Below are 26,353 nucleotides of genomic sequence, written 5' to 3'. Positions count from 1 at the left end.
TTAATAAGCAATGGACATTCTATCGATGTTTCTCTGAGTTAGCACATTAGAAGTGTGCATTTGGTGAGTTTTAGGAATTATGCATTTGGTTTGCTTGACCCTTGCTGTAAAAAGGACACTGACATGACCTTTTTTCATGCAGTATATGGATTTCCAAAATGGAAGGAATTACACTTTACATACACACAAAAAACAAGGCTGATCTGGAAGTAAATCTTTAGTTATTCGTTATGAAAGTTGCACTGTTCTGAAAATGGTGAGCTAACTTGGTGTTCAGAACACGATGAGTTTACATTATCACAAGCTAACATTACCTAGCAAGTCACCATTTCTTATTTAGTAGGCTAACTAACCTCAACTGCGTTATCACCTCATCTCGTCAGTAAGTAGATTATTTTTATATTAGCTCAAGCAGTGTGTAGGTAACATTAAACTCGTAGCATATGAATGTAACATTCGATACATTGTAACGTTACATGACTTAATTGCCATCGAAATCATGACTTCACTTCTTTATTAATAACGTTAGCGTGATGACATTGATGTGCGCGACAACATGGCAATTCAGCACTCAGTAACACAGATACTTCCTTCGTGACATTTATTGAGGGATAATGTCAAGGAAAGGTAGACTAAAAGCGCAAAAACCTTCAACAGTTTTTTTCAGACAGCTAAATACTTTTTGCCCTCTCCTTCATGAGCACTGATCTAGCACTGGATAGTTTAACACAACACGGTAGCAATACTAGTCTTTTTTGGACCCTAGTGCTCATGAAGAGGGAAAATCATGATCAGTTTTGGTAGAGTGCAAAAACTTTGATATTACTTATTTTAATTTACTTTGTTGTTGTTGAAAACACAGCATTCCAAGATTGTACATTGTTGTCAGATTCTTTATACAGTCTTGACTCTGCTATGCTGCAAATATTAGATTTTTTAAAATGAGTGTGGAATACACTTGGCCGCCAGCCCGGCCCCCCCATCAAAAGATACTTGCCACTGGGCCGAACAACTTTTCAGGGGGATATTGTTAGAGCATTGTACAAGCACTGCTGAGCAAAAAGAACATTAAGGCTCGTCTCAATTTTGCCAGAAAACATCTTGATCAGGGGTCTCCAATCTTATCCTAAAAGGGCCGGCGTGGGTGCAGGTTTTTGTTTTAACCCAGCAGTAACACACCTGATTATACTAATGAACTAATCGTGGTCTTTAATCAAGACCTAGATGAGTAGAATCAGCTGTCTTAGTCCTGTGCTAAAACAACAACCTGCACACACACCGGCCCTTTCTGGATAAGATTGGAGACCCCTGATCTTGATGTTCCCCAAGACTTTTGGGAAAATACTCTGTGGTCTGACAAGACAAAAGTTTAACTTTTTGGAAGGTGTGTGTCCCATTACATCTGGCGTAAAGGAACACCGCATTTCAGAAAAAGAACATCATACCAACAGTAAAATATGGTGGTGGTAGTGTGATGGTCTGAAGCTGTTTTGCTGCTTCAGGACCTGGAAGACTTGCTGTGATAAATGGAACCATGAATTCTGCTGTCTACCAAAAAATCCTGAAGGAGAATGTCCGGCCATCTGTTCGTGACCTCAAGCTGAAACGAACTTGGGTTCTGCAGCAGGACAATGATCCAAAACCAGCAAGTCCACCTCTGAATGGCTGAAGAAAAACAAAATGAAGACTTTGGAGTGGCCTAGTCCTGACCTGAATCCTATTGAAATGCTGTGGCATGACCTTAAAAAGGCGGTTCATGCTCGAAAACACTCCAATGTGGCTGAATTACAACAATTTTTGGGAACAAAAGTCATTGAAAGGTCTAGAGCTCTTGAAAGGTCGAGAGCTCATCACTGTGAGTGGATTTTGCATTTGGAGTCTGTTGCCAACCTTTCAAGATGACAATAAATGAAGTATCAATGACAGTAAAGCAGGCCATCATGGGTGGAAAATCTGAATACATCAATTAGAGACAAAGCTAAAACATTGAGTATGTCAAAATCAACTGTTTGGGGCATTGTTAAGAAGCAAGAATGCCCCAATGAACTCAGCAACATGGTAGACTACAGAAGACCGATGTAGACGTTTTCAGTTTTGAAGAAAAACACTTTCCAACTGTTAAACAGATCACAAATGCTCACCAGGACATAGGCATAGATATGTCACAGACAAAAAATTGAAGACTACAACATGAGTTTGCAAAAAAAAACAAAAAAAAAAACACACACATGGATAGGTAAGATGTTGTAGAACTCTCGACTGACCGCCGAGTAAAGTTTTTAAACTTGATGCAAACTTATCGCATGAAGCCAGTGAAGTGAAATGATGAGAGTAACAATACAATTCTCAGGAAGATTTCATACAAGTAATAAGCCTGCATACGGAATTAGCTGCAGTAGTTTACTCCCAGCCTGGGAGACCAGTGAGAAGGGAATTGCCGTAATCCAGATGCAAGAATCCCAGAGCTGTGCAGATTAGGTAGAGTAGGCAGTGAGGAAAATATACGTCATTCAGAAAGAATCTGCATGTCCATATCCACTCACTGGCACAGCATGGACAGACAAATGTGCATGCACACATACGCATAGCACACAGCATACACTCGTAAAATATGCACACGCACAGACACATTGTACACGCAATGAACAGAGAAGGGGGGACCTACTCCGCTGGCAGTGCGAATCGGCTTGGCTTTCAGTTTCGGCAGCAGGGCCCGCCGGTAGTGCTGTGGCACAGCAGCGATAATATCTACCAGCCTAGGCTGCACCGACAGGCCATACTTGGCAGAGGTCTTCGTCTTCACTCTGAGATGGGAACATACAGAAAGAGGCAAGCAAGCACCTGCTAAGTCAGTTTAGAAAATAAATAAATGAAACGCTATACAAATGAAATGTGGAAGCCTCCAAAGAATTTTGATTGTTGCACTTTGATCGTTAATATTTTTTGACCGCATATCTCACTGAAAGTACCTTTTTCAGTCAGATTTCATTCTTCTTGTTTCAGATAAAGTGGAAATGAAATTTCATTTTGACATATGACCAAACTCACACTGGTTGCCTGTGAGTGGGGTTCCATAAACATTTTCTTTGATTTTGTAGGTTTGCAGTTAATACAATTTTCAATGAAAAGTTATTGTACAAATTTTAAAAAATTACTCCAAAAACTACATTGAATGTGTGATGATGAAACAGAATGTTGATACACATTACATCTAGTAGGGCCACACAGTTTTGGATGCCGTTGGGTACATCCTGTACAAGCCAATGAGCTAATCAGTCAGCAAAATCAGCATACAGCTTGACATGACAATAGACTTCAGACTAAGCAAGAAAAGCTGACATTTCATTGAAAGACAAAAAATATAACAAAATATCCAAGCAAGTAAGCAACAAAGTATTTCGCAACTTCCTAGGATTTTTATATATTTTTTTAAATAAATACTGACTTGTTGAGGTTGATGTCTTTCCCCTCCTCATGGGCTTCCACCAGCTGCTTGATGACATCAGCAACTGTCATCATCATCAGCTCAGCCCTGCTGAGGTCACCTTTGAGGCACACAGAGGGGCAAATTCAGAATCATTTCCTGGCTCAATTCCGACTAAGAGGTTTTCTAATTAAAAAGAATAACATTTATAGATAATGATGATTATAACATTCCTGAACATCTGAGCTTCATACTCATAGTGGACAGATTTCAGGGGGCTCATATAAAAAAAAATTAAATTAAATTAAAAAAAGCAACCCTGACTGAAAAGTTTTCCTTGAGCCATCCGTGACTTGGCGCCAGAGTGAAAACATGCATAAACGTAAGCAAATGAACTCCCCGGCTCTGCCGTTCTTGTTGATTGATGGGTAGGGCAAGAGACTCAGTCGGGAAGAGTGTACACGCCAACAAAAATCACTCCGGGTTCACGCCGCAAGGGGGAAAGTCAGCCGGTACAAAGCGGTCAGTCATAAGCTTTTAAATGAGGGCAAAATGTAGTCATATGTATAGAAAGCGGGTTTAAAACCCAGATTTATTTATTTGCCAAGATATCTATAGCTAACAGCATTTGCCTATAAAAGTCTAACCCCGCTTATGCAACGTGATGTTAAAACTGAAACCGAACTATTATGAGTTAGTTAGTCTAGCTAGTCCATCTACTTTTCATGGTTATGGATCATAATGTAGATGATGTGCGATTTTTCCATTCGCTTGTGGTCATTCTTGACTTTGATGCGTCACTGAATGCTCCCCCAACTGACACCGCCACCTTGTTCCAAACTGCATCTTTTAGATTTGTGCAGTGGGCGGAGACTGGGCAAAAGCCGGGGGTTCCTTGCACTTTAAAAGGTACAATAGGTAAGATTTTTGTATTTCGTATCATTGATAAAGGCTTACTGACATGTGGACTCACCCTCTGCCTGTGTTTGTAGTCCTTAAATTCAGGTTTCAAAATATACAGTTGACGGCCCGACACTGTACCAAAACATTCATGTTGTATGCATAACAACAATAAGCAATAGTATTCAGAGTTTCAGAGATCGCTTGTCTGGAGTGCAATTTGGGCAGCTACATGTTCCTTTCATCTCTTTACATGCTCAATAATCCGTGTTTAGCTAAACATTTGTTTCTCTCAAACTGTTAGTTACAGTTGCATCGTTTGTGGTGGACTATCATATCTTAGTTATATAGCCAGCTAGTTACGTAGCCAAATAATTGGCTTGCTCACAATATAGTTGGTTAGCTGAAGTGAAAATTTTAAAAAATACTAAAACTTTTCTTACAGGAACACTAAGAAAAGACAGCACTGTTGTGTTCATCAGTGTCAGCTTTCCAAAACAGTGCACAAGAGGACTGAACTGTATAATAATGCTTTATATTACGCGTTATATTTATAGACTGTGGGAAGCTTTCATGCTTTCAAGCCACCCAGCTCCTAGTCCAGGCGCTCGTCATTTCCCGCCTGGATTACTGCAACTCCCTCCTAGCCGGTCTCCCAGCGTGCGCCATCAAGCCCCTCCAGCTGGTCCAGAATGCTGCAGCCCGCTTGATCACCAGTCAGCCCAGGTCGGCTCATGTCACCCCGCTTCTCATTGGCCTCCACTGGCTTCCTATTACCGCACGCATCCGATTCAAGGCCCTAGTGTTGGCATTTCAGGCTGCTAAGGGGACTGCCCCACCTTACATACAATCCCTGATCACTCCCTACTCCCCAGCTAGACCACTCCGGTCTGCCAGCTCTGGTCGCCTTACGATTCCCTCTCTACGGGCACCTGGCGGTCGAGCTGCACGTTCACGCCTGTTTTCCGTTCTGGTTCCTCAGTGGTGGAATGACTTGCCTACCACTGTCAGGACAGCAGAATCCCTTCCCCTATTTCGACGCAGACTCAAAACACATCTCTTCAAACTCTACCTTAGTCCCCCCCTCCTGATTTACCCCGCCCCCCCCTTCTGATACCCCTATCCCTGTCTAACCCCCCCCCCCCCCAAAAAAAAAAAAAAATTGCACTTATGATGACGACTATATGTTTAGAACAGCAGTCCAGGTGTATTTTTCTAGTTCTGGATGTGATGCTTTGACTTGTGGTAGAACCTATGCACTTGTAAATCGCTTTGGATTAAAAGCGTCTGCCAAATGACTAAAATGTAAATGTAATGTAAATGTTTGTAGTTGCAATTCCTCTCTTGACCATTAAGAGTCCGAAATGACCTATTGTACCTTTAAGACTATCCTCATGAGTGCCTCCGATTTGAGGGAATCATTTGCATCCAGCAATTAATAGAAGTACGTTGCAAATTTAATACAGTACGTTTAATACATAAATGCAACACACAGTGCATAATCACTAACAAATAAATATTTCCATGACGTTCCCAAATGTCCTGTGCATTTAACCACTTGTGCATTATGGTGCACAATTTATTGGTTATGAATTACAATTTTATTCTGAAGAATACTTTGATTTACTTGCTTTTTCGATAATCCCACTGCACTGAAACAATCAATTATATTATTTTTGTCTCAGGAAGTTTTTTTGTTTTGGCACTTGCTGCTGTGACGTCAGGCAGCCACAGGTGATTTAGGTTGGCCTCCAAATTGATGTGGGGGGGAAGGAGGTGAACGCAAACAGAGATTGTTTTTTTTGGTGAAGACAGTCAGGGGAAAACAAATTCAAGGTCTTCACACTGTCATTATCCCCTAACCGGATTCAGAGAGCATCATCCGTGCCGAAGGATTTTGTTTTGCTTGGTTTTTCTTTTGTTTACTTTATATCCACTCAAACTTAAATGTAACTATCTGCAAAAGCTACCGCAAAAGGCAGAACAATTAGGCTGACCCTGTTTTTGGGCCCACAGCACACACCTTAGGTTAGGAATCTCTCGGTAATTAATTCTAATTAGGGGCATTACGGTATTATTCAATGATAGATTCACTAATCAAATCCAAATTTAATTCATCCGATAATTTGACACTAGACGCATAAATGTTAAAGCGACGCATATGAAATAGGGCCCAGGTGAAAAGAAACACATTCCTAATAACATTAGTGGAGATATGGCCATTTCTGGCACATTTAGACCTGCCCAGAAACCAGTATGGAACCAGCAATTTCACTCAACCCTCTACTTTGGATATATTTAAGTTCAGTTCAAATCACAGCATCAAGAAATTACTTGCAACATATGAGTGTTTCATAATGTAAGTGAGCTAAATAAATAAGCAGAAATAGTCTAATAGCCTTTAAAAGGCACTCTAATTTAACTGAACATAACGTTAGTCAAATATTTGCATTATCTTGCCTGTAGGCCAGCGGCGCAAACTTTGTGGAGAGGGGAGTAATCATCCTCCTGTGACGCACTATGAGGAGAACATTCTCAACTGGTTGAAAATAGGACAATAAATTAACACGCCCATTTCTCCAAAACTAAAGACCGGATAGTTTTCATACTTTCATCGTGTTTCTTCAATGCCCTCTTGTGCAAATAGCATATAGACCTTATATGCTTAAAATAAAAAATAATAAAAATTACATTAAAGGATTAACAAGTGTGCACACGTTAATCCGTTGCATGGATGCCCTGGAGTTTTTATGTTAGTAATGCATGAATCGGAGTAATAGTAGGTATCTAAGTTAACTAGGCAACGTTTGAACTAGTAGCCTACAGCAGATGCAACCCAGTCCCACAGAGGGCATGCAGAGGGTTGCTGCAGCAGTGAAGTTCCCCCCTTAGATCTTTGTTTTCTTCTGTTACAGATCAGCCATCCAACATTTATATAATATTGATATTGACTGGACAGTCATAATAATCGACGCCTAGTTTGACCCGTGTTTGACCACTAAAATGAACGGGTTGCTATGGCCGCTTGTCCTCCAACACGGCCTCGCCGTCAAGTAAATTGTCACGTGGTTATAAAACAAATACGTCATCTGAAATATGGACCGCAGCCAGACAAACATTTAAAAATGGCTTGGAAGCATGACTCATTCTTAATGTATACTACTAATGTATTAAATGCTTGTTCGGCAACTGACCGCCGGTAATATCAAAAAGATAGCAAACGATGCCCAGACGTATGACTAAAGCGAGTTAACGTTAGCTTGCTACCCAAGTTAGTTTGATCATCATCACGTCGGATTCCAAAATTCAAACGAGCATCTCAGCAGTGAAACGTTTCGAATTTCAATAAACCATTAGCCAAGGTGGGTTATATGGGGAAAATAATACAGATGAAATTGACTTCGTATCGCTACCTAGCCAGCTAACCAACCAAATAGCTTGGTAAGGGACATATATTGTCATATCTGAGTTTACTTACTTTTCTTTTTCGGTTTCCCCATTTCAGTGCGTCCACCTACTAAATAAATACTGATTTATTCTGACTTGTCTAACTAAACAGAGACATCGAAAGCATTCGCATTTGTGGTTCAGCTACACAGCAAACTAACTAACTAGCTAGCTAAACATACTGTTGTACACAAAAACATGCTTCCGACGTGTGTCTAATTTTCCAGGAAATTTCCGGTTCCGTTCTTCTTCTTCTGTTTAACGGCGGTTTAAAAACGTAGAACTGCATTACCGCCACCTACTGAATGAACGTAATAATTGCGTTGGAATTTATTTCTTCATTTAAAAAATAAATAAATAAATAAAAACAACTACAGGTATAACTGACTCCTACCCTGAATTGCATCCCAGTAATATCCTAAATGTCTTTAGCTGCATGCACCACCATCTGAATCCTCTCCAATTTCTGACAATCTCACGAGCACAATTAATGGGCGTCGCAGTAAAAGCTATCCACAATTATTCTTTGTCTGTGCCACTTTTGCCACTGTCCCAGCACTGTCATGTTCTTTCCTCAACCCTCGCTTTCTTTGTTGCTTCTGCCTACAACATTTTCCCCTGAGCTCATTTTCTTCCACACCCATCTTTCCCACACCTTCTACACCTGTGCATTTTTCTCTGACATACTGCTGCCACATGGCCACAGTGTTGCCACTCTTTAGACAACAGGCACTCTTCCTTTGAACACCCATCTTTCCCCCACCTTTTATACCTGTACACCCCTTTTCTACAAACCGCAGCCCCATGTCCATTTTCCTGACACCTCAGTGGAACCCTTTCATATGCTCTCACCCTTATAACTAACATGATCTAAATAAACCATTTCTGGTAATTGCTCAGGCAGCACGGATGGTGCAGTGGGTAGCAAAATGGGTGTATGAAATGGGTGTAAAAATGACAGTCGGGGTTCAGTTCTGGAGAGCTGATCCGGCTTTATGCACGTGTGCTAATAAAGTCTGATTTTCCTGAAGATCTTGCTGCCGTGGTGTCGTCTTTTCCCTCGCAAAGATGTTTTTCGACAAATTGAAGATTTGGACTCTGTCGTTTCCTAGACACGACAGTATTACTAGTAATTTGCTTGGTGATCAAAGAGGTGAGGTGCTACTGCATAATGTGCAGTGTGCATTAGTGTTCTGCAGTGGGTTGGTTGCATTTTCTCCTGGATTAGTTAAGTATTATTTGTTTGCTTGCTGATTCTAAATTCAGTTTAGTTGTCATTATAGTGTTCTGTTGTGTACTTGTTTGTTTGTTAGCTATTACAAGTGGTGTTTATTTAGATTCAGTGAAACTGGGTTAGGTGTTTGTTTCTCTCAGGTAAGCTAGGCTATTGGTTTACTGGCTGGCAGGCCACAGCTTTTGTTGTAGGAGGAGCCAATACTTTGCACTCTGCTCAGGGTATAATTACTGGCACACCTGAACTCACTTCAGTGTGCATTAGTGTTCTGCAGTGGGTTGCTTGCATTTTCTCCTGGATTAGTTAAGTATTATTTGTTTGCTTGCTGATTCTAAATTCAGTTTAGTTGTCATTATAGTGTTCTGTTGTGTACTTGTTTGTTTGTTAGCTATTACAAGTGGTGTTTATTTAGATTCAGTGAAACTGGGTTAGGTGTTTGTTTCTCTCAGGTAAGCTAGGCTATTAAGTTAGGCTATTGTTTTACTGGCTGGCAGGCCACAGCTTTTGTTGTAGGAGGAGCCAATACTTTGCACTCTGCTCAGGGTATAATTACTGGCACACCTGAACTCACTTCAGTGTGCATTAGTGTTCTGCAGTGGGTTGCTTGCATTTTCTCCTGGATTAGTTAAGTATTATTTGTTTGCTTACTGATTCTAAATTCAGTTTAGTTGTCATTATAGTGTTCTGTTGTGTACTTGTTTGTTTGTTAGCTATTACAAGTGGTGTTTATTTAGATTCAGTGAAACTGGGTTAGGTGTTTGTTTCTCTCAGGTAAGCTAGGCTATTGTTTTACTGGCTGGCAGGCCACAGCTTTTGTTGTAGGAGGAGCCAATACTTTGCACCCTGCTCAGGGTATAATTACTGGCACACCTGAACTCACTTCAGTGTGCATTAGTGTTCTGCAGTGGGTTGGTTGCATTTTCTGTATTCAGCATTCAGTATTCAGTGTTATTTAAGCAGTTGTGTAGCGCACCAGCGGCAGCTGTGTGCGGCAACCTCGACTACTTGCCTCGGCGTGCGAAGTCGCAGGTGTACAAAGTCGAGGGTGTCTATCTACGGGTGTCCATCCAGGCTGTCCGAGAGCCTGATGTTTGATTTTGTTTTTGCTGCCTGCCCTCATTCCACTGTGTAGTATTCCCCTTGTCCTCCCTAGTTCCCTCCATGTGTTTCCTTCCCATCCCTGTGCTCTCTCCTCTCCCCAGGTCCCAGTCAGGTAGGAGGTTCGCCTCCCGCCAACATGGGCAGAATATCTCTAACCTCATCTTCCCTCCCAGATCCCCTGGTAGTGATCTCTGTGCGGCTGGTGGCCTCTGGAACTGCCAGTCCGCCGTCCAGAAAGCAGACTTCATATCTGCCTATGCCTCCCACCTCAACCTTGACTTTCTTGCTTTAACTGAAACGTGGCTCTCACCAGAGAACAACGCCACCCCGGCTGCCCTTTCCTCTGCCTTCTCTTTTTCCCACACACCCAGATCCTCTGGCAGAGGAGGTGGCACAGGTCTCCTAATCTCATCCTCATGGAGATCTAGTGTCTTCTCCTCATCCCTCTCCTTCTCCTCTTTTGATTTTCATGCTGTTTCTGTTACTCTGCCGTGCAAACTGTTTATTATTGTTGTTTATCGCCCCCCGGGTCCTCTGGGGAATTTCTTGGATGAGATGGACATCCTCCTCAGCTCCTCACCAGTCAATGACACCCCCCTGATCCTCCTGGGTGACTTCAACCTCAACTCAGAGTCCACCCAGTCTACCTTTCTCTCCCTCCTCTCTTCTTTTGACCTTACCCTCACTCTTTCCCCTCCCACCCACAAAGCAGGCAACCTTCTTGACCTCATCTTCACAAGGAGCTGCACAACAACCAACCTCTCTGTAACACCACTCCATATCTGACCACTCCTTCATCTCTTTCTCTCTTCCACTCTCCTCTTACACCCATCCATCTCTCCCACCATCCACTGTCACCTGTCGACGGAACCTATGCCACCTGTCTTCCTCCACCCTCTCATCTACAATCCTCTCCTCCCTACCATCCGCGGAATCTTTCTCTCGACTGTCTCCCGATGATGCGGCTACAACTCTCATGTCCTCCCTCTCATCTTCCTTTGACTCTCTGTGTCCCCTCACCACCAAACTAGCTCGGGCCTCCCCCCCCAGTCCTTGGCTTTCTGATGCTCTACGAGCTGTCCGAACCGAACTGCGGGCGGCGGAGAGAAAATGGAAAAGGTCCTGTCTCCCCAGTGATATGGTTTCCTTCCATGCCCTCTTATCATCTTTCCATTCCTCTGTCTCTCTAGCTAAAAATTCCCACCGCCCAACCACCTGTCCTCTTGACCCCATCCCCTCTCCCCTCCTACAATCTATATCTGATGACATTCTCCCTTTTCTCTCCTCTCTAATCAACACCTCCCTCTCTTCCGGCACCATGCCCTCTTCCCTGAAGAGGGCCAGAGTCATTCCCCTGCTCAAAAAACCTACTCTTGACCCCTCTGCCCTTTCTCGCTAAAACTCAGGAACGGGCGGTCTGCTCCCAACTGTCCACTTATCTTCTCCAGAACAATCTCCATGACCCCAACCAGTCTGGCTTCAAGAGTGGCCACTCCACTGAAACCGCCCTGCTCGCGGTCACTGAGGCACTCCACTCTGCTAAAGCAAAATCCCTCTCCTCTGTCCTCATCTTCCTCGACCTGTCAGCCGCCTTCGATACAGTCAACCATGAGATTCTGCTCTCATCGCTGTCTGGGATGGGTGTCACTGGTTCTGCACTCGCTTGGTTTTCCTCCTACCTCTCTGGCCGCTCCTACCAGGTGACTTGGAGGGGCTCAGTCTCCGACCCTCACCCCCTACGAACTGGAGTCCCGCAGGGCTCGGTTCTTGGGCCTCTCCTCTTCTCGCTATACACCATGTCTCTTGGTTCTGTTATCTCTTCCCATGGCTTTTCTTATCATTCCTACGCTGATGACACCCAACTCTTCATTTCCTTCCCCCCCGACACCCAAATCACCACACGGATCTCTGCCTGCTTGGCTGATATCTCTGCGTGGATGACTTCCCATCACCTGAAGCTCAACCTTGCCAAAACTGAGCTTCTCTACATCCCTGCTAAGTCCTCTCCGTCAATCGACCTCTCATTGACTGTTGAGGACTTTGTAGTTTCCTCCTCCCGTACGGCAAAGAATCTTGGGGTGACTCTTGATAACTGCCTCACCCTGGCTCCGCAAGTATCCTCCACTGCCAGAACCTGCAGGTTCTTTCTGTATAATATACGCCGTATCCGTCATCTCCTGACTGAGAAAGCCACCCAGCTCCTAGTCCAGGCGCTCGTCATTTCCCGCCTGGATTACTGCAACTCCCTCCTAGCCGGTCTCCCAGCGTGTGCCATCAAGCCCCTCCAGCTGGTCCAGAATGCTGCAGCCCGCCTGATCACCAGTCAGCCCAGGTCGGCTCATGTCACCCCGCTTCTCATTGGCCTCCACTGGCTTCCTATTGCCGCACGCATCCGTTTCAAGGCCCTAGTGTTGGCATTTCAGGCTGCTAAGGGGACTGCCCCACCTTACATACAATCCCTGATCACTCCCTACTCCCCAGCTAGACCACTCCGGTCTGCCAGCTCTGGTCGCCTTACGGTTCCCTCTCTACGTGCACCTGGCGGTCGAGCTGCACGTTCATGCCTGTTTTCCGTTCTGGTTCCTCAGTGGTGGAATGACTTGCCTACCACTGTCAGAACAGCAGAATCCCTCCCCCTATTTCGACGCAGACTCAGAACCCACCTTTTAAAACTCTACCTTAGTCCTCCCTCCTGATTTCCCCTGCCCCTCCTTTCTGATATTCCTATCCTTGTCTAACCCCCCCCCCCCCCCCCCAAAAAAAAAATGCACTATGTTTAGAACAGCATTTCATGTGTATTTTGCTAGTTTCTGGATGTGATTGACTTATGGTAGAACCTATGCACTTGTAAGTCGCTTTGGATGAAAAGCGTCTGCCAAATGACAAAAATGTAAAAAAATGTAAATAATGCAAGGCAATTGCTTTAATAAAGTTATATCAACCATATATGCATAAATGTTTAAGGAAAATCTATTAAGCCTAAATAAGTCCATATAGGTCCCTAGGGTATTACTAGTTAGTTGCTATGTGGCTGCTTGGTATCCATAACAGCCAATCAAAGTCATGAGGTGTTTTTGTATAATGCATGGCAATTGTTCAATTAAAGTACACTCACCGAGTACTTTTACTTTATTACACCTTCTTATTCATGTGATTATCTAATCAGCCAATTGTGTGGCAGCAGTGCATATAATCATTTAGATACAGGTCTGGAGCTTCAGGTAATGTTCACATCAGCTGTCAGAATGGGAAAAGAATGTGATCAAAGTGACTTTGACTGTGGAATGATTGTTGGTGCCAGACAGGGTGGTTTGAGTATCTCAGAAACTGCTGATCTCCTGGGATTTTCACGCAAACTAGTCTCTAGAATTTGCAAAGAATGGTGCAAAAAACTAAAAGAAAATCCAGTGAGCAGCAGTTCTGCAGACAGAAATGCCTTGTTAATGAGAGACGTCAGAGGAGAATGGCCAGACTGGTCAAAGCTGACAGGAAGGTGACAAATAACCAACATTACAACAGTGGTATGCAGAAGAGCATCTCTGAACACACAACGGGTCAAACCTCTAAGTGGATAGGCTACAGTAGTAGAAGTCTAAAAAATAAGCCCAATAAATTCCTAATAAAGTGTTCACTGAGTGTATAAGAAGCATATGAGCATATATGTTCATTGCAATAGCAGGAAAATATTAATAAAAAGTTAAATAATTGATATGGGCGGCACGGATCGTGCAGTGGGTAGCACTGCCGCCTCACAGCAAGGAGGTACTGGGTTCGAATCCCCGTCGGCCGGGGCCTCTCTGTGTGCAGTTTGCATGTTCTCCCCGTGTCTACGTGGGTTATTTTTATTTTTAATAGTAATACCGCAACACGCAAATGTATGAATAAATGTATGATGAGTGTCAAATGGAGGAAACGGTAGAACATGTGTTGATATACTGCAAACTATAGGGTGTAGAGAGGTTGTATGAGGGTCAAGAAGGCTGGACGGGGATAGGGCTTATGTGAGATATCAGGGGGAGGGGAAGGGAAGGGGTGGTGGTTCAGGTTTTGTTTCTTTTTCTTCGGAAGAGTTGTTTATTAGAAAGAATGTAGGGTGGCCCCACACTCCAGTACACTAGAGGGCAGTGTATGCACCTTACAGTCTGTTAAAATCGTCATCAAAAAACTAAAAAGAAGAAAAAAAATCGTGAAAGGTTCTAAATTCGCTCTAGGGTATCATGTCTCTGCATTGGTATGAGATGGCAACTGCCGAAACTGTGTCCATCAGGAAATGAAACGGGTGGAAATTTGTCATCCTGTCAAGGGATTGCGGTTGGCTAAGGTAACGAGTTCCGTATAGTTATTTAATTTTTAAGTCAAACTATGAGCTATCAAGCCAAGTTTTGTTAACGGAACGAACACACTTAGCGATCTATGTTGCTAGCTACTAACGAGTGCACAACCAACTTGAAGGACCTCGTCAGCAAGTCAGCGGGCTTGTGTTAGGAAGTGGACGTGTGTGTAAGCCGGTGGTGGCTGCAAGACCACAGGAAGACAACTGGAGTGGTTAGGCATCTTGCTAGCTCGTTTCAAAACGTCTTCCAATAAACTTGGAAAAGCTTGAGAAAATAGTTACTGAGAAAATATGACAGTTTTATCGCATGGAAATATGGACAACTTTTTTTTATTTGTTTAAGTTAGGAAGTTGTCAACCAAGACGTGTTTGATCTTTTATATGCAGCCCAACGTGAACGTAAACTGGCCTTACCTAGCTGTGGCACAAGCGATCCGGTTTTGGTATATTGTTCCCTAACGGCTAAGTAAGTTAACTAACAATCTTGGTAAACTCAGTAGCTAGCTAGCTAGCTAGTTGACGTTACATTATGGGTGACACCGATTTTGGTCAATAATGACGTTTGCTAAATACATTTGTACGTGATACCACCTGGCTGGTAACTAGCTAGCTAAGCCATTTCGCAAAGAAGCATTTGGCTAGTTAGGTTACCTAATTAATCCAGGTTAGTCACTGAAGAGTCGAACCTTGCTATTAGACAACTGCTAGCCACATTTGACGTCATTTTCCTATGAAAAGGAACAGTTGGACTGATACGGTGTTTAGTGATTTCACTTGGTTAGCTAACTGCTTAGCCAATGTGATCCAGTGGCTGGCTTCATCATGACCAGTAACGTCAGGTAGTTCGCTCACGTTAACGTTGGCGAACTGACAATCAGTAGTTAGAATAGTAGTAGCGTCACTTGTACAGCTAGAAGAACAATTTGCAACAGTTTCGGAATAATGCATTGAGAAATTAACAAATCAGAATTCCGTTGGCAGCTAGCGTTAGCTAGCCAGTTAGTTTGTAGCTACCAAGCCAGCTCGGACTATGCATTTAGCTAGCAGGGTAGCCAAGTTAATCAACTGTGCTCTTGTCGCTTGCGTCGTGAAGACAAGTAGTGACATTGGGTAGCTTTTCAAGAGAACTTTTGGACGGAAATCATCTAAATGAATGCGGTTTGTGAAAGAACAGTCTGATCGGGATTTGTTTGCCCTACTGTAATTTATCGTCAATAGACAGACGGACAGTCTGTCGATCTGCGAGCACCATGGCTGAAACCAACCTGAATGACTCCAATGTGAAGGTCGCAGTCCGAGTTCGACCAATGAACAGAAGAGGTGAGTGATACTATTAGCATTTGCCATCTTAATATAACTTGTCCGACCAGAGATTGTTGTGAAACCGGTTCTGTGTGACCCCTGTGACTTGTAACATTAGCGAACCTACTTGCTTGGTTTTCTAATATTAAATCAATGTTATGCTTGTTTATAAAATTATGTCAACTGCAGTTATTGTTACCTTGACCTTTTTGTATCAGATAATGTTTACATTTTTGATAGACGGTTTGCGTCAAGTGGAACATTTTGAGAGTTTTTTTCCCGGGAACGCTCAAAGAACTGTGCTTGCATACCATCATCCGTTTAGGCCTACAAAGGAAACTCAAAAAGACAACTCCCTTCTGTATTAGCGGCAACACTAACTTCGTTTGCACGTATTTGTTGTCAATTATATTACGTTCTTTGTTACAGTCTTTGTTATTCGTGTACGAAAACTAAGAGTTGAAACAGAGTTGAATAGACTTTTGTAAAAATGAATATCTAGCTACCAAACACGGATATTGGTCCAAAAGCCCAGCGCTCTACAGCACAAGCGAGGCACTCACGTGATTGACCGAGTTATTTGGTCACAATGAATTCAGTTCTTTCCCGTGTCGAAGGTACCGAAGTGATCAACCTTAGAAAACTGCGAAGGTCATATTTATGAAAGTCGAGCGAAACTACCACCGATGTCCTTCATTCATCAACTGTTAAAATCCAGTTTACTAATTTGAGATTTTAAATTTTATTAATGTGTACACACTTAATTAGTTGGTTACAAATAGTGTAGGTGCGCTATACCCAGTCGGTACAACCTGTTGAACAAGTTGTTTCTGCGTCTCCAGAGCACAGGAATGTAACACTCAAAAGCTCTGGGAGTTACTTCTTGTACCAGTCTGAACCTGTATCTAACTGATCTATAAATGTGTAGGGAACTCATATGCAGTGGTTACCAAATTGTGAGTCGACACATGGGGGAAAATAAATGCATTCTATGCCTTTAACTGACATTAACATCAAAACTTTACGCACAGTCCTAGTGGTTGATGTATGTGTAGTTTTGTGCATTAGTAGACAATGAGCATATACAAATGGAATAAAATAATATTTTATGGCGTGGTTTGTATAATGCGTTAAATCATTCATTGAGTCGCAATTTTGGGAACTGGTGTTGTATTATGCATGCTGCAGTGTACGCTACTTTGTAGTTATTTTTTTGTTGAACACAAAGGCAGGAAAAGGAGGTCGATTGTTCAGTTTTAAATGCTGTATAACTGCACATTTCCCATGGAAACAAGACTATCTGAAACCTGAGGTGTTAAGATGCGTTTTTTTAAGTAAAGTAAAGAAATGATAGTTTCTTAGAGGAGGCTGGGGATATTGTTATTGATGCTTAAGTAGCTGTGGCTACGTACTTCAAGTCAAACCCCTCCAACTCATCCAGAATGCAGCAGCTCGTCTGGTCTTTAACCTTCCCAAATACTCACACGTCACCCCCCTGCTTACTTCAAATTCAAAACATTGGTGCTAGCCTTGCAAGCAGTTGAAGGGTCTTCCCCAGCTTATCTACAAAAAATCATCAGACCCTACACCCCTGCCAGACCTCTTCGTTCAGCCTCCACAGGCCGCTTGGCACCTCCCCCTCTCCGAACCTCCACCTCACGCTCACGACTACTGTCTGTTCTGGCTCCACGGTGGTGGAACAAACTCCCCGTTGAGGTCAGAACTGTAGAATCTCTCCCCACCTTCAAGCGCAAGCTGAAGACACACCTCTTCAAGCAGCACCTCTCCCCATCCCTCCCTACCTCCCTGTGAACCTTAATTGTTGTCTCTGTGACTTGCTTTGTGTATCAGTGTTTTTAGTTGGCTAGGTAAGCAGTGCTTGGATAATTAACTTTGGTCACTTTGCTCTGTTTGTTTGTTTCTTTGTTCCAAAAAATAAAATATTTGGCCCTCGTCCTTATCTTTGTTGTACAGGTAGCAGTTGAAATTGTACTTCCCTCTCGGGTCTTTCAGCGCACTTATCCCTGGTTATGGGTATGCACTTTGTTGTACGTCGCTCTGGATAAGAGCGTCTGCCAAATGCCAATAATGTAATGTAATGTAATGTCTGCATGCTTTTATGCATTTAGTTGCTGCCACATGATTGGCTGATTAAATATTTGCATTATGAAGCTGGTGTTCAGGTCTACCTAATGAAGTAATACACTCACTGAGCACTTATTAATGTGATTGTCTCATCAACCAATTGTGTGGCAGCAGTGCAATGCATACAATGATGTAGATATGGGTCAGGAGCTTCAGTTAATGTTCACATGAACCATCAGAATGGGGAAAAATGTGATCTAAGTGACTTTGACTGTGGAATGATTGTTGGTGGCAGACAGGGTGGTTTGAGTATCTCAGAAACAGCTGATCTCGGATTTTCACGCACACTAGTTTCTATTGAGCTTGAATGTTGAATGTTGCGGCAAAAAAAAAAAAAATAGTGAGCAGCAGTTCTGCAGACAGAAATGCCTTGTTAATGAGACGTCAGAGGAGAATGGCCAGACTGGTCAAAGCTGACACGAAGGTGAAAGTAATGCAAATAACCACACATTACAACAGTGGTATGCAGAAGAGCTTCTCTGAACACATAACGCATCATAACTCTAAGTGAATAGGCTGCAGCAGTAGAAGTCTAAATAAGTAAAAAATGCTCTGTGAGTGTACCTATGTATCTATTAGTTATTGTATATATTCAAATTGTATTAGAAATATATAATATATATTTATATATATACAGAATATTATATACAGTACTGTGCAAAGGTTTTAGGCAGGCGTGAAAAAAATGCTTTCAAAAATAGAAATGTCAATAGTTTATTTTTTATCATATAACAAAGTGCAAAGTGAGTGAACAGGCGGCACGGATGGTGCAGTGGGTAGCACTGCCGCCTCCCAGCAAGGAGGTCCTGGGTTTGAATCCCCGTCGGCCGGGGCCTGTGCGGAGTTTGCATGTTCTCCCCGTGTTTGCGTGGGTTTCCTCCGGGTACTCCGGTTTCCTCCCACAGTCCAAAGACCTGCAGGTTAGGCTGATTGGAGAGTCTAAATTGCCCGTAGGTATGAGTTTGTGAGTGAATGGTGTGTGTGCCCTGCGATGGACTGGCGACCTGTCCAGGGTGTATTCCTGCCTTTCGCCCAATGTGTGCTGGGACAGGCTCCAGCCCCCCTGCGACCCTGTTTAGGATAAGAGGGTTAAGATAATGGATGGATGGATGGAAGTGAGCGAACAGAAGAAAAATTTAAATCGAATCAATATTTGGTGTGACCACCCTTTACCTTCAAACCAGCATGAATTCTTCTAGGTACACTTGCACAAAGTCAGGGATTTTGAAGGCATATAGTCAGGTGTGTGATTAACCAATTATACCAAACTGGAGCTAATGATCATCAATTTAATATGTAGGTTGAAACGCAATCATTAACTGAAACAGAAACTGCTGTGTAGGAGTGTTAAAACTGATGTGATGAACAGCCAAACTCTGCTTCCAAGGTGAGGTTGCTGAAGACAGTTTAATGTCAGAAGTCATACACCATGGCAAGACTGAGCACAGCAACAAGACACAAGGTAGTTATACTGCATCAGCAAGGTCTCTCCCAGACAGAAATTTCAAGGCAGACAGGGATTTCCAGATATGTTGTCCAAGCTTTGTTGAAGAAGCACAAAGAAACAGGCAACGTTGAGGACTGTAGACGCAGTTGTCAGCCAAGGAAACTTCACGCAGCAGATCATGCTTACTTCCCTTCGCAATCGGAAGATATCCAGCAGTGCCATCAGCTCACAACTGGCAGAAACCAGTGGAACCCAGGTACACCCATCTACTGTGAGGAGAAGTCTGGTCAGAAGTGGTCTTCATGGAAGAATTGCGGCCAAAAAGCCATACCTCTGACGTGGAAACAAGGCCAAGCGACTCAACTATGCACAGAAATATTTGGCTGGAGCAGAAGGTAGTTTGTTCGCCGAAGGGCTGAAGAGCGGTACAAGAATGAGTGTCTGCAGGCAGCAGTGAAGCATGGTGGTGGTTCCTTGCAAGTTTGGGGCTGCATTTCTGCAAGTAGAGTTGGGGATTTGGTCAGAAATAATGGTCTCCTCAATGCTGAGAAGTACAGTCTCAAGTGCACTCTGGAGAAGAGGTTCTCTGCCTTCATCCTTCCCTCAATTTGGACCAGTCTCCCTGCTGTTGAAGTGCCCCCATAGCATTTATTTATTTATTTATTTAATTTCTGATTTCCCCCCCCTTTTTTCCTCCCAATTCGGTAGCCAATTGTGCCCTATCTAATCCAATTAGTGTTAGCTGGGGGATACACCGCCCACACCCCATCCCTCGGTGGCCCAAAGGGAACTGGCGAACCGAGAACAACACGCCTTCTTCAAGCAGTCTCGTCTCGTGCTCGTGACCGTGATTCTTAGGCACCCGGGGAGCTGTTGTACGCGTCGATCATCTAACCCTGCCAAGTCCATCACTCTGGAGCGAGCGAAAAGTACTGGAACAGCTAGGCCAATCCATTTGTTTTCTCAATACACTGAAGACATTTGTGTCTCTTCAGTGGAAATTGTGGTTTGTGTTGATTTTCGAGCATCTTAACTTTGGTATTAAAGCAGAAAAAAAAAATAAAGTATTTTCAGTTTATCAATTCTGGTTTTCATAATACTGATCAGACAAAAAGTTATGGTCATTCAAAACTGCAAAAAATCTTATAAAATAAATATTTGATGGCTTATGATGTCAGCACCCCTTGGTGCATGAATTCCAAACTTCTAAATTAATATTTTGGTTAAGAATACCCCAAAGCAAAATTAAGCTAGATATTCTACCAAGTAGTTGGTAAGGTGGGCAGTTACCGATCAAAATGAAACTGAGTACTTCAAAAGGTGCAATTGGCCTTCTTGTATATACATTATTTTTATTCTTACTGCTATGTCTTTCTTGCCAGTTCAAACCTTAATTCACAATAAAGCATACTTTGCCTTCCTACGTCAGCGTACTTTGGGCTCATTCCAGTCGCTTATTTTTCTCATCTCTTTACTTTTTCTTGCCGTTTTATTTACTTATAGCTCCACCCACTGGAAGAGGCTTGGAAAAATGGCAAGAAAATTAAATGAAGAATGTGAAATAAGATCGGGAGAGGTGGTTTATACGAAAATACATACGGATGGATGGATGGATGCGCTCATTTTCCCTTGCTCAAAGGTTCCTAACTTCTACTCCTAGCTCCATGAAGGAACAATTAAGGTGTTGGGATGTCTTTAAAGACGGTGGACCTCGATTACTGGGTCAGGGGCATGGAAGAAAAATAAGCGATTGGAATGAGCCTGTGGTGTATGGTATCCAGACTTGAAATGTTGGCACCCATGTTTTGGTTACAAACTGAAAAATGTGTGTTTTTATTTATTAATTTTTAATGGAGTTGCCTTTGCAGTTTCAGTCATTAATTTAATAACCACGCAGATGTTCAGAACCAAATAATCGTACAAAGACGGCAGAATTATTTCAGGGCAATGAATGAAAATTGGCCTAAAAATCTTTATTGTTATCAGTTGCCCGGAACGTATCTCTATTAAATCAATGATAAATGCTGTTCATTTTATGAAGTTTCTCAGGAACGGAACCCCTTCATAAATTGAGGTATACCTGTAATTGCCAAAGAAACGAAAAGTGCCAGAATAAACACGCTTTGTGGAACGTTTGGGAGTATTGGGCTCTCATTTTTTGCTGCACATTCTAAAACAAGCCTGTTGGTCAGAAACATGGACTGAAAATGCTTGGAATTGGTGAATACCCTGCCACCTATTTAAACCTATAGGTAGCATAATCAAACAGCACTGCCTTATTTGCTGTTAAATATTGTTTTATTGTTGCAAATGCCAAACGTAATCCTATCTAAACACACACCTCAGCCTATGAATTTTCTAACACTACACTAACCACACTAACCAGCTTACACTTCTCTCTTGATTTCACCAAAAGTGAACATCCTTTCCTGGCATTCTCGGTAGAATTTAAGCATTCATTCATAGAATTAAGCTAACAAAATGCATTCACTAGCTAGCAAACTTTTTTCACATTCATATTTTAGTTAGGCTGCCGTTTGTCTACAATTAGAATGAAACTGCACCCCAAGCCATATTAAAGCTGCTTAACAAAAAATTTGATGCACCGGGCAGGGGCAGTCTGTAAAGACTGCGACTGCCTGTTTTGTAGTGGTAATGTGTCGGCATGTCACAAGCACGCATTGCATCTTAAAAGCATATAACTGTGTTCCTGGAAGTGCAGTCTTCCAAGCAAACTTGGTAAGGACTCTACTTCACAATAATGTGTGGACTTGGTATTGTGAAACACCCTCGGAGTTGAGCAGTCTCAGGATGCTGGTGCTATGGCTTCTAGGTGGCTTGTGTGAAAGGATTAAATTATTTACAGATGGTAACTTAGCCTATCTGTATCTTTAGGGCAGTTTGGTCTTGAGAAAGATTGCATGTTGGTATGCATCAGGTTTGCACCTGCTCCTGTCCTTCTTATGATTCTGGCATTCCTCCCTCAGTCCATGCCACACTTTGTGCAGGAGTGGCAAGTAGTGGAACACTGGCATTTTTGTATAAACGGCATGGCTCTGGCACTGCATACGGAATAAATGAATGAATGAATGTCATATTAATGGAAGTGTTCTTGTGGCATGGGCGTTGACTGGCTGAGTCACAGGAAACTCAACACTGAATGTCGCAGGAACGTGACTGATCAGACTGACTGCTGCACACACTGGTTGCTGTAAGTCTTTTGTAAATTCGGTGTCTAGTCTCCTCTGCCAAGCAAATTGCTGAGCTTAAGAAAGCACATGCTTATCCTGTTATGAAAATATCAGTGTAATATTTACAGTGCCTATTTATAAAACAGTAAAAAACCTTCCATAGTTTTACATTTCTTTTCAGACAAGAATCGGGGTAAAACCCCGGAGAGTGAACTTAATCAATAATAAGAAATGGAATGCTGCGGGGCATAGCATCTGTCCTGTTGAATGTCCTTCGTGTGAAAATGTTTTGGATGTATGGTCTTCGTGTCTTGAGCCATTACAATAGTGAATAACACAAATTTCCATCTTGCCCCTGGATGAGAGTTTGGACCAAAAGTATTTCTCAGAATCCACAGTTCCTCTATTTAATTTATAATTTTTGTTTTTTCACCTCTGAACCAGGAGACAAAGCCATTTTGTTAGCGTATTATGATTAAAAAAAGAAAGATTTATGAAAGTTGCTTTCTCATCAGGAAAAGCGGGGATGGCTGGAAATCGGCTAATCACTGTTACTTAACAATTATAATTTTTACTTGAAGTGCAGCTTTGCTTTGTTTGATGGGGACAGATGCAAATGCACATTGACATGCAAAGTGCACACATTGTCAGATGTGTTGTCATCATGTTTTCAGCTTGTGCACAAAATGATTACCTTCAAGGAAGAAAAGAGAAGAAGAGGGAACAGAAATATAGAATAAAAAATGAAGAGATGTGAAATTTTGATGCCGAGATTCAACTTACAAAATTTTTTTTTTCTTTACAGAAAAAGACCTGAACACAAAATGTGTGGTGGAAATGGAGGGAAACCAGACCGTGCTGCACCCTGCCAGTGGAAACCTGGGCAAAGGAGATTCCAGGTAGGCAGGAGCACATGGCAAATGTCTGGGGTGGGGATCAGCTTTGCCATATGCCGAAAACCAAATAATCGTACAAAGACGGCAGAATTATCTCAGGGCAAACTATTGTGCATTCAGTGCGGACTGCTGCTCATCCAGAACAGCTCCCTCTTTATAATGTTTAAATGTGTTCATTTCTTCAAGTTCAAGGGAGGGTCTGACGTCTGATGTGACTGGATAATTTATGGCAGATACAGGGTCAGTTTCCCCAAATACATTATTGACATATGCTTACAGAGCACTTTTAGGAACATTTTTACTTTTATTACACCTACTTATTCATGCAATTATCTCATCAGCCAATTGTGTGGCAGCAGTGCGCACAGTACTGGCCCGACTGGTCAAAGCTGACAAGTAACACAAATAACCACACATTACAACAGTGGTATGCAGAAGAGCATCTCTGAACACACAACACATCATAACTCTAAGTGGATAGGATACAGCAATAGAAGTTTTAACACCTAAAAGTGCAGGTGTAGATGAAGTTAGCTACAGTAATCAGGCTGGATCCAAATCAGTTCCATACCATTTCACTATTATGAAAAAAATATGTAACTATGACATTATCCTACATTTAGAATTATTGATCGTACAAAGGGCTAAATTATCTTACAAATACAAAAATGATCATACATCTGGCAACACTGGTGGGGATTTGGGTAATGTTGTGAGCTGAACATTGGCAATGCAGGGGTGTTTTGGTGACATGGGCTCACAGTTCCTGGGTTTGTTTGCCTGAAGTAGCTGCCGATGGGTTGCTTCATTTCCGAGGACTGGAAAGCATTGCTGAGGAATTATCGTTGTTGTCTGTTTCACCGTTGCATACTTCTACAAAAGTACTTGTACATAGGAATGCTATTATCTACGTTTTATATAGGCTTTCTGAAGAGCCCACGTCCGAGCTTATCTGACCAGTATTGGTAATCCATTTGTACAGTAAAGGTGTGATCCCCATCTGCAAGCAAAATATATAGTATAACTTCAGCTGAGCCTAGAACTGGCAAGTGGTATATGCACGCTAAGACTGTTATGCTTTGGCACAAATGGTACTTTAGTTTTTATGGCCAAAAAGGTTGACGTTTTACAACAAATTTGTGATGCCTAAGTCTAAATGGAGGACTTCCTTTGGGGGACTTCCAAGGGATCTTGTCTTTTTAACCTGAAGTATTCTCGAGAGAATATTTCTGAGGAAGACTGTGAAAACACCTTTAGCTCCACAATGAGAGCATTTTCATTGACGTGACCCAATTTTATATCAGTGATCATCTAAATATATTCTCAAAATATTTTATTATTATTACGTATGCTTTTAAATGAAGGGCACGTCTGCTTTTGAATAATAAATAACATGTGAATTGACTTGTTGATGGGGGTTTGGTATTTGACAAAAATACCAATCAATGGACCCAATGAATGTATTGGTATAAAATATGTTATTGTACTTTTTACAATCTTTTCGACCTGTTGCTATCTGAGGAGAAAATAAGGAGAGGGAGAGGTAGGGTTAGGGGGAGGGTGACAGGTGGGGTAAGTGCTAACCCTTTTTTTCCAGGATAAGAATTGTTGTCTACTTTAGTAAGCAAAATATGGTATTTTACACCTCATAAGACCCATAATATAATTTATTTTCCATTCAAACTTTTGGAGTCTCCATATGCTCTTTTTGGAAAACTGCCTGGACATGGCTTAGAACAAGCAATGCAGAATGCAAATGTTTGGTGATATTAAATTCATTAAATCTGAAATGGCATATGTCCAGTGTTTTGGCTGTGGCTCCATTGTTTTTATTTTTATTTTATTTTATTTTTTTCCCTCATTTTTTTAAATGCTTTTTGAGTTTTAATTGGCTACAATACAAGGATGACACACTGGAAAAAATTAAAATGCATCATCTTAAGGCTACTGAGAGTGTGACGTTCAAGGGATGTGTTAATATTATGATCTATAAAAAATACAAATATCAGACTCCAAAGAAGATTGGCTCAAAGAAACATGAGTAATTCCCATTTGGGTCATTGTTGATTAAATGTATCTTAAAAAAAAAAAAAAAAAAAAAAAATCAGAATATCTGCATTTATAGAGTGCAGTATATTTATTTTCCTGTGTTTTGGCTTTCTTTCTTTGCATGAAAAACCATATAACACTGGTTTCACTCACGAACAAGTGTAACTGGAGGACTGAAAAAGTACTCATTTACCTTGCAATGAAGCAACCTTGCATTTTCTGCATTGAATTTGCAGTACTGCTGTAAAGCTTTGAATTGAATTGGCAAATTAATTTGATTATTCATTACTAATCCTTGGCTAAGTGGGCTGGAGTGCATTCGAAACCACATGAGTTTACACTTATGACCACGGCTTGTGACTTTGCAATGGTGCTGCTTTATATGCATGAAGGAAAACATTTAACCGGAAGGCGCGCTCCCTTGTAAAATTCAGTCCCGTTCAGCACAGTGACCGCACCGTGTATACTAACTGTCTAGCTGTAGACTACCAGGGGAAATGCACATAATTGCATTATTCCTTCATAAATAAAGAAAACAAGCAGGCTTTCTTTGAAGTGCCCTTAGACTTTTGGTTCCCATTGTATATTTGCTTGATCTACTTGTGAAATTTAACTAGCCGAGCACTAAATCTTATGAGGCAGTTTAGATGGGCTTTTTTCCTCACACTGCTTACGGAATTATTGATGCTAGTTTTGAGCGTGTCGTGCATTGTGCCGATCGACAATCCTTTAGGGTCAGATATTGCCAATTGACACAGGCTATTGCCAAACCCTATTATGCAATATGTTCCTGATGTTTTGCAGTATTGCCGCCTAGGCCAGTATAAAAGAGCTTGCAGTGTGTGGTCATCGGTCAATCTCGCTAATGGTGACCAAACTAACGT

At 42.0% G+C, this 26,353-nt stretch overlaps 2 protein-coding genes across 6 annotated transcripts in view; one reads left to right on the top strand and one right to left on the bottom strand.

Annotated features, from left to right (window-relative positions):
* elp3 (elongator acetyltransferase complex subunit 3) overlaps window positions 1-8,014 on the bottom strand; it is a 47,765-nt gene extending 39,751 nt beyond the window's left edge. For both annotated transcript variants that reach the window (XM_061241817.1, XM_061241818.1), the window contains exons 1-3: window positions 7,803-8,014; window positions 3,446-3,545; window positions 2,666-2,804 (exon numbers count right to left, since the gene is read on the bottom strand). In XM_061241817.1, the coding sequence (XP_061097801.1) occupies window positions 2,666-2,804; window positions 3,446-3,545; window positions 7,803-7,824 (261 nt within the window). In that variant the 5' untranslated portion in view covers window positions 7,825-8,014. The remainder of the gene's footprint in view (window positions 1-2,665; window positions 2,805-3,445; window positions 3,546-7,802) is intronic.
* A 6,277-nt stretch (window positions 8,015-14,291) lies between these two features.
* kif13bb (kinesin family member 13Bb) overlaps window positions 14,292-26,353 on the top strand; it is an 82,031-nt gene continuing 69,969 nt past the window's right edge. For 2 of the 4 annotated variants that reach the window (XM_061240999.1, XM_061240996.1), the window contains exons 1-3: window positions 14,292-14,427; window positions 15,658-15,759; window positions 23,330-23,423. In XM_061240999.1, coding sequence (XP_061096983.1) covers window positions 15,690-15,759; window positions 23,330-23,423 — 164 coding nt within the window. In that variant the 5' untranslated portion in view covers window positions 14,292-14,427; window positions 15,658-15,689. Of the gene's footprint in view, window positions 14,428-14,465; window positions 14,906-15,657; window positions 15,760-23,329; window positions 23,424-26,353 lie in introns of those variants that run through there. The other 2 variants (XM_061240998.1, XM_061240997.1) reach the window with 2 other exon arrangements.

The sequence above is a fragment of the Conger conger genome, chromosome 5 (genome assembly GCF_963514075.1).
Source record: "Conger conger chromosome 5, fConCon1.1, whole genome shotgun sequence".
Taxonomy (NCBI): domain Eukaryota; kingdom Metazoa; phylum Chordata; class Actinopteri; order Anguilliformes; family Congridae; genus Conger; species Conger conger.
The sequence above is the reverse complement of the archived record's forward strand: the minus strand, read 5'-3'. Positions and strand labels throughout refer to the sequence as shown.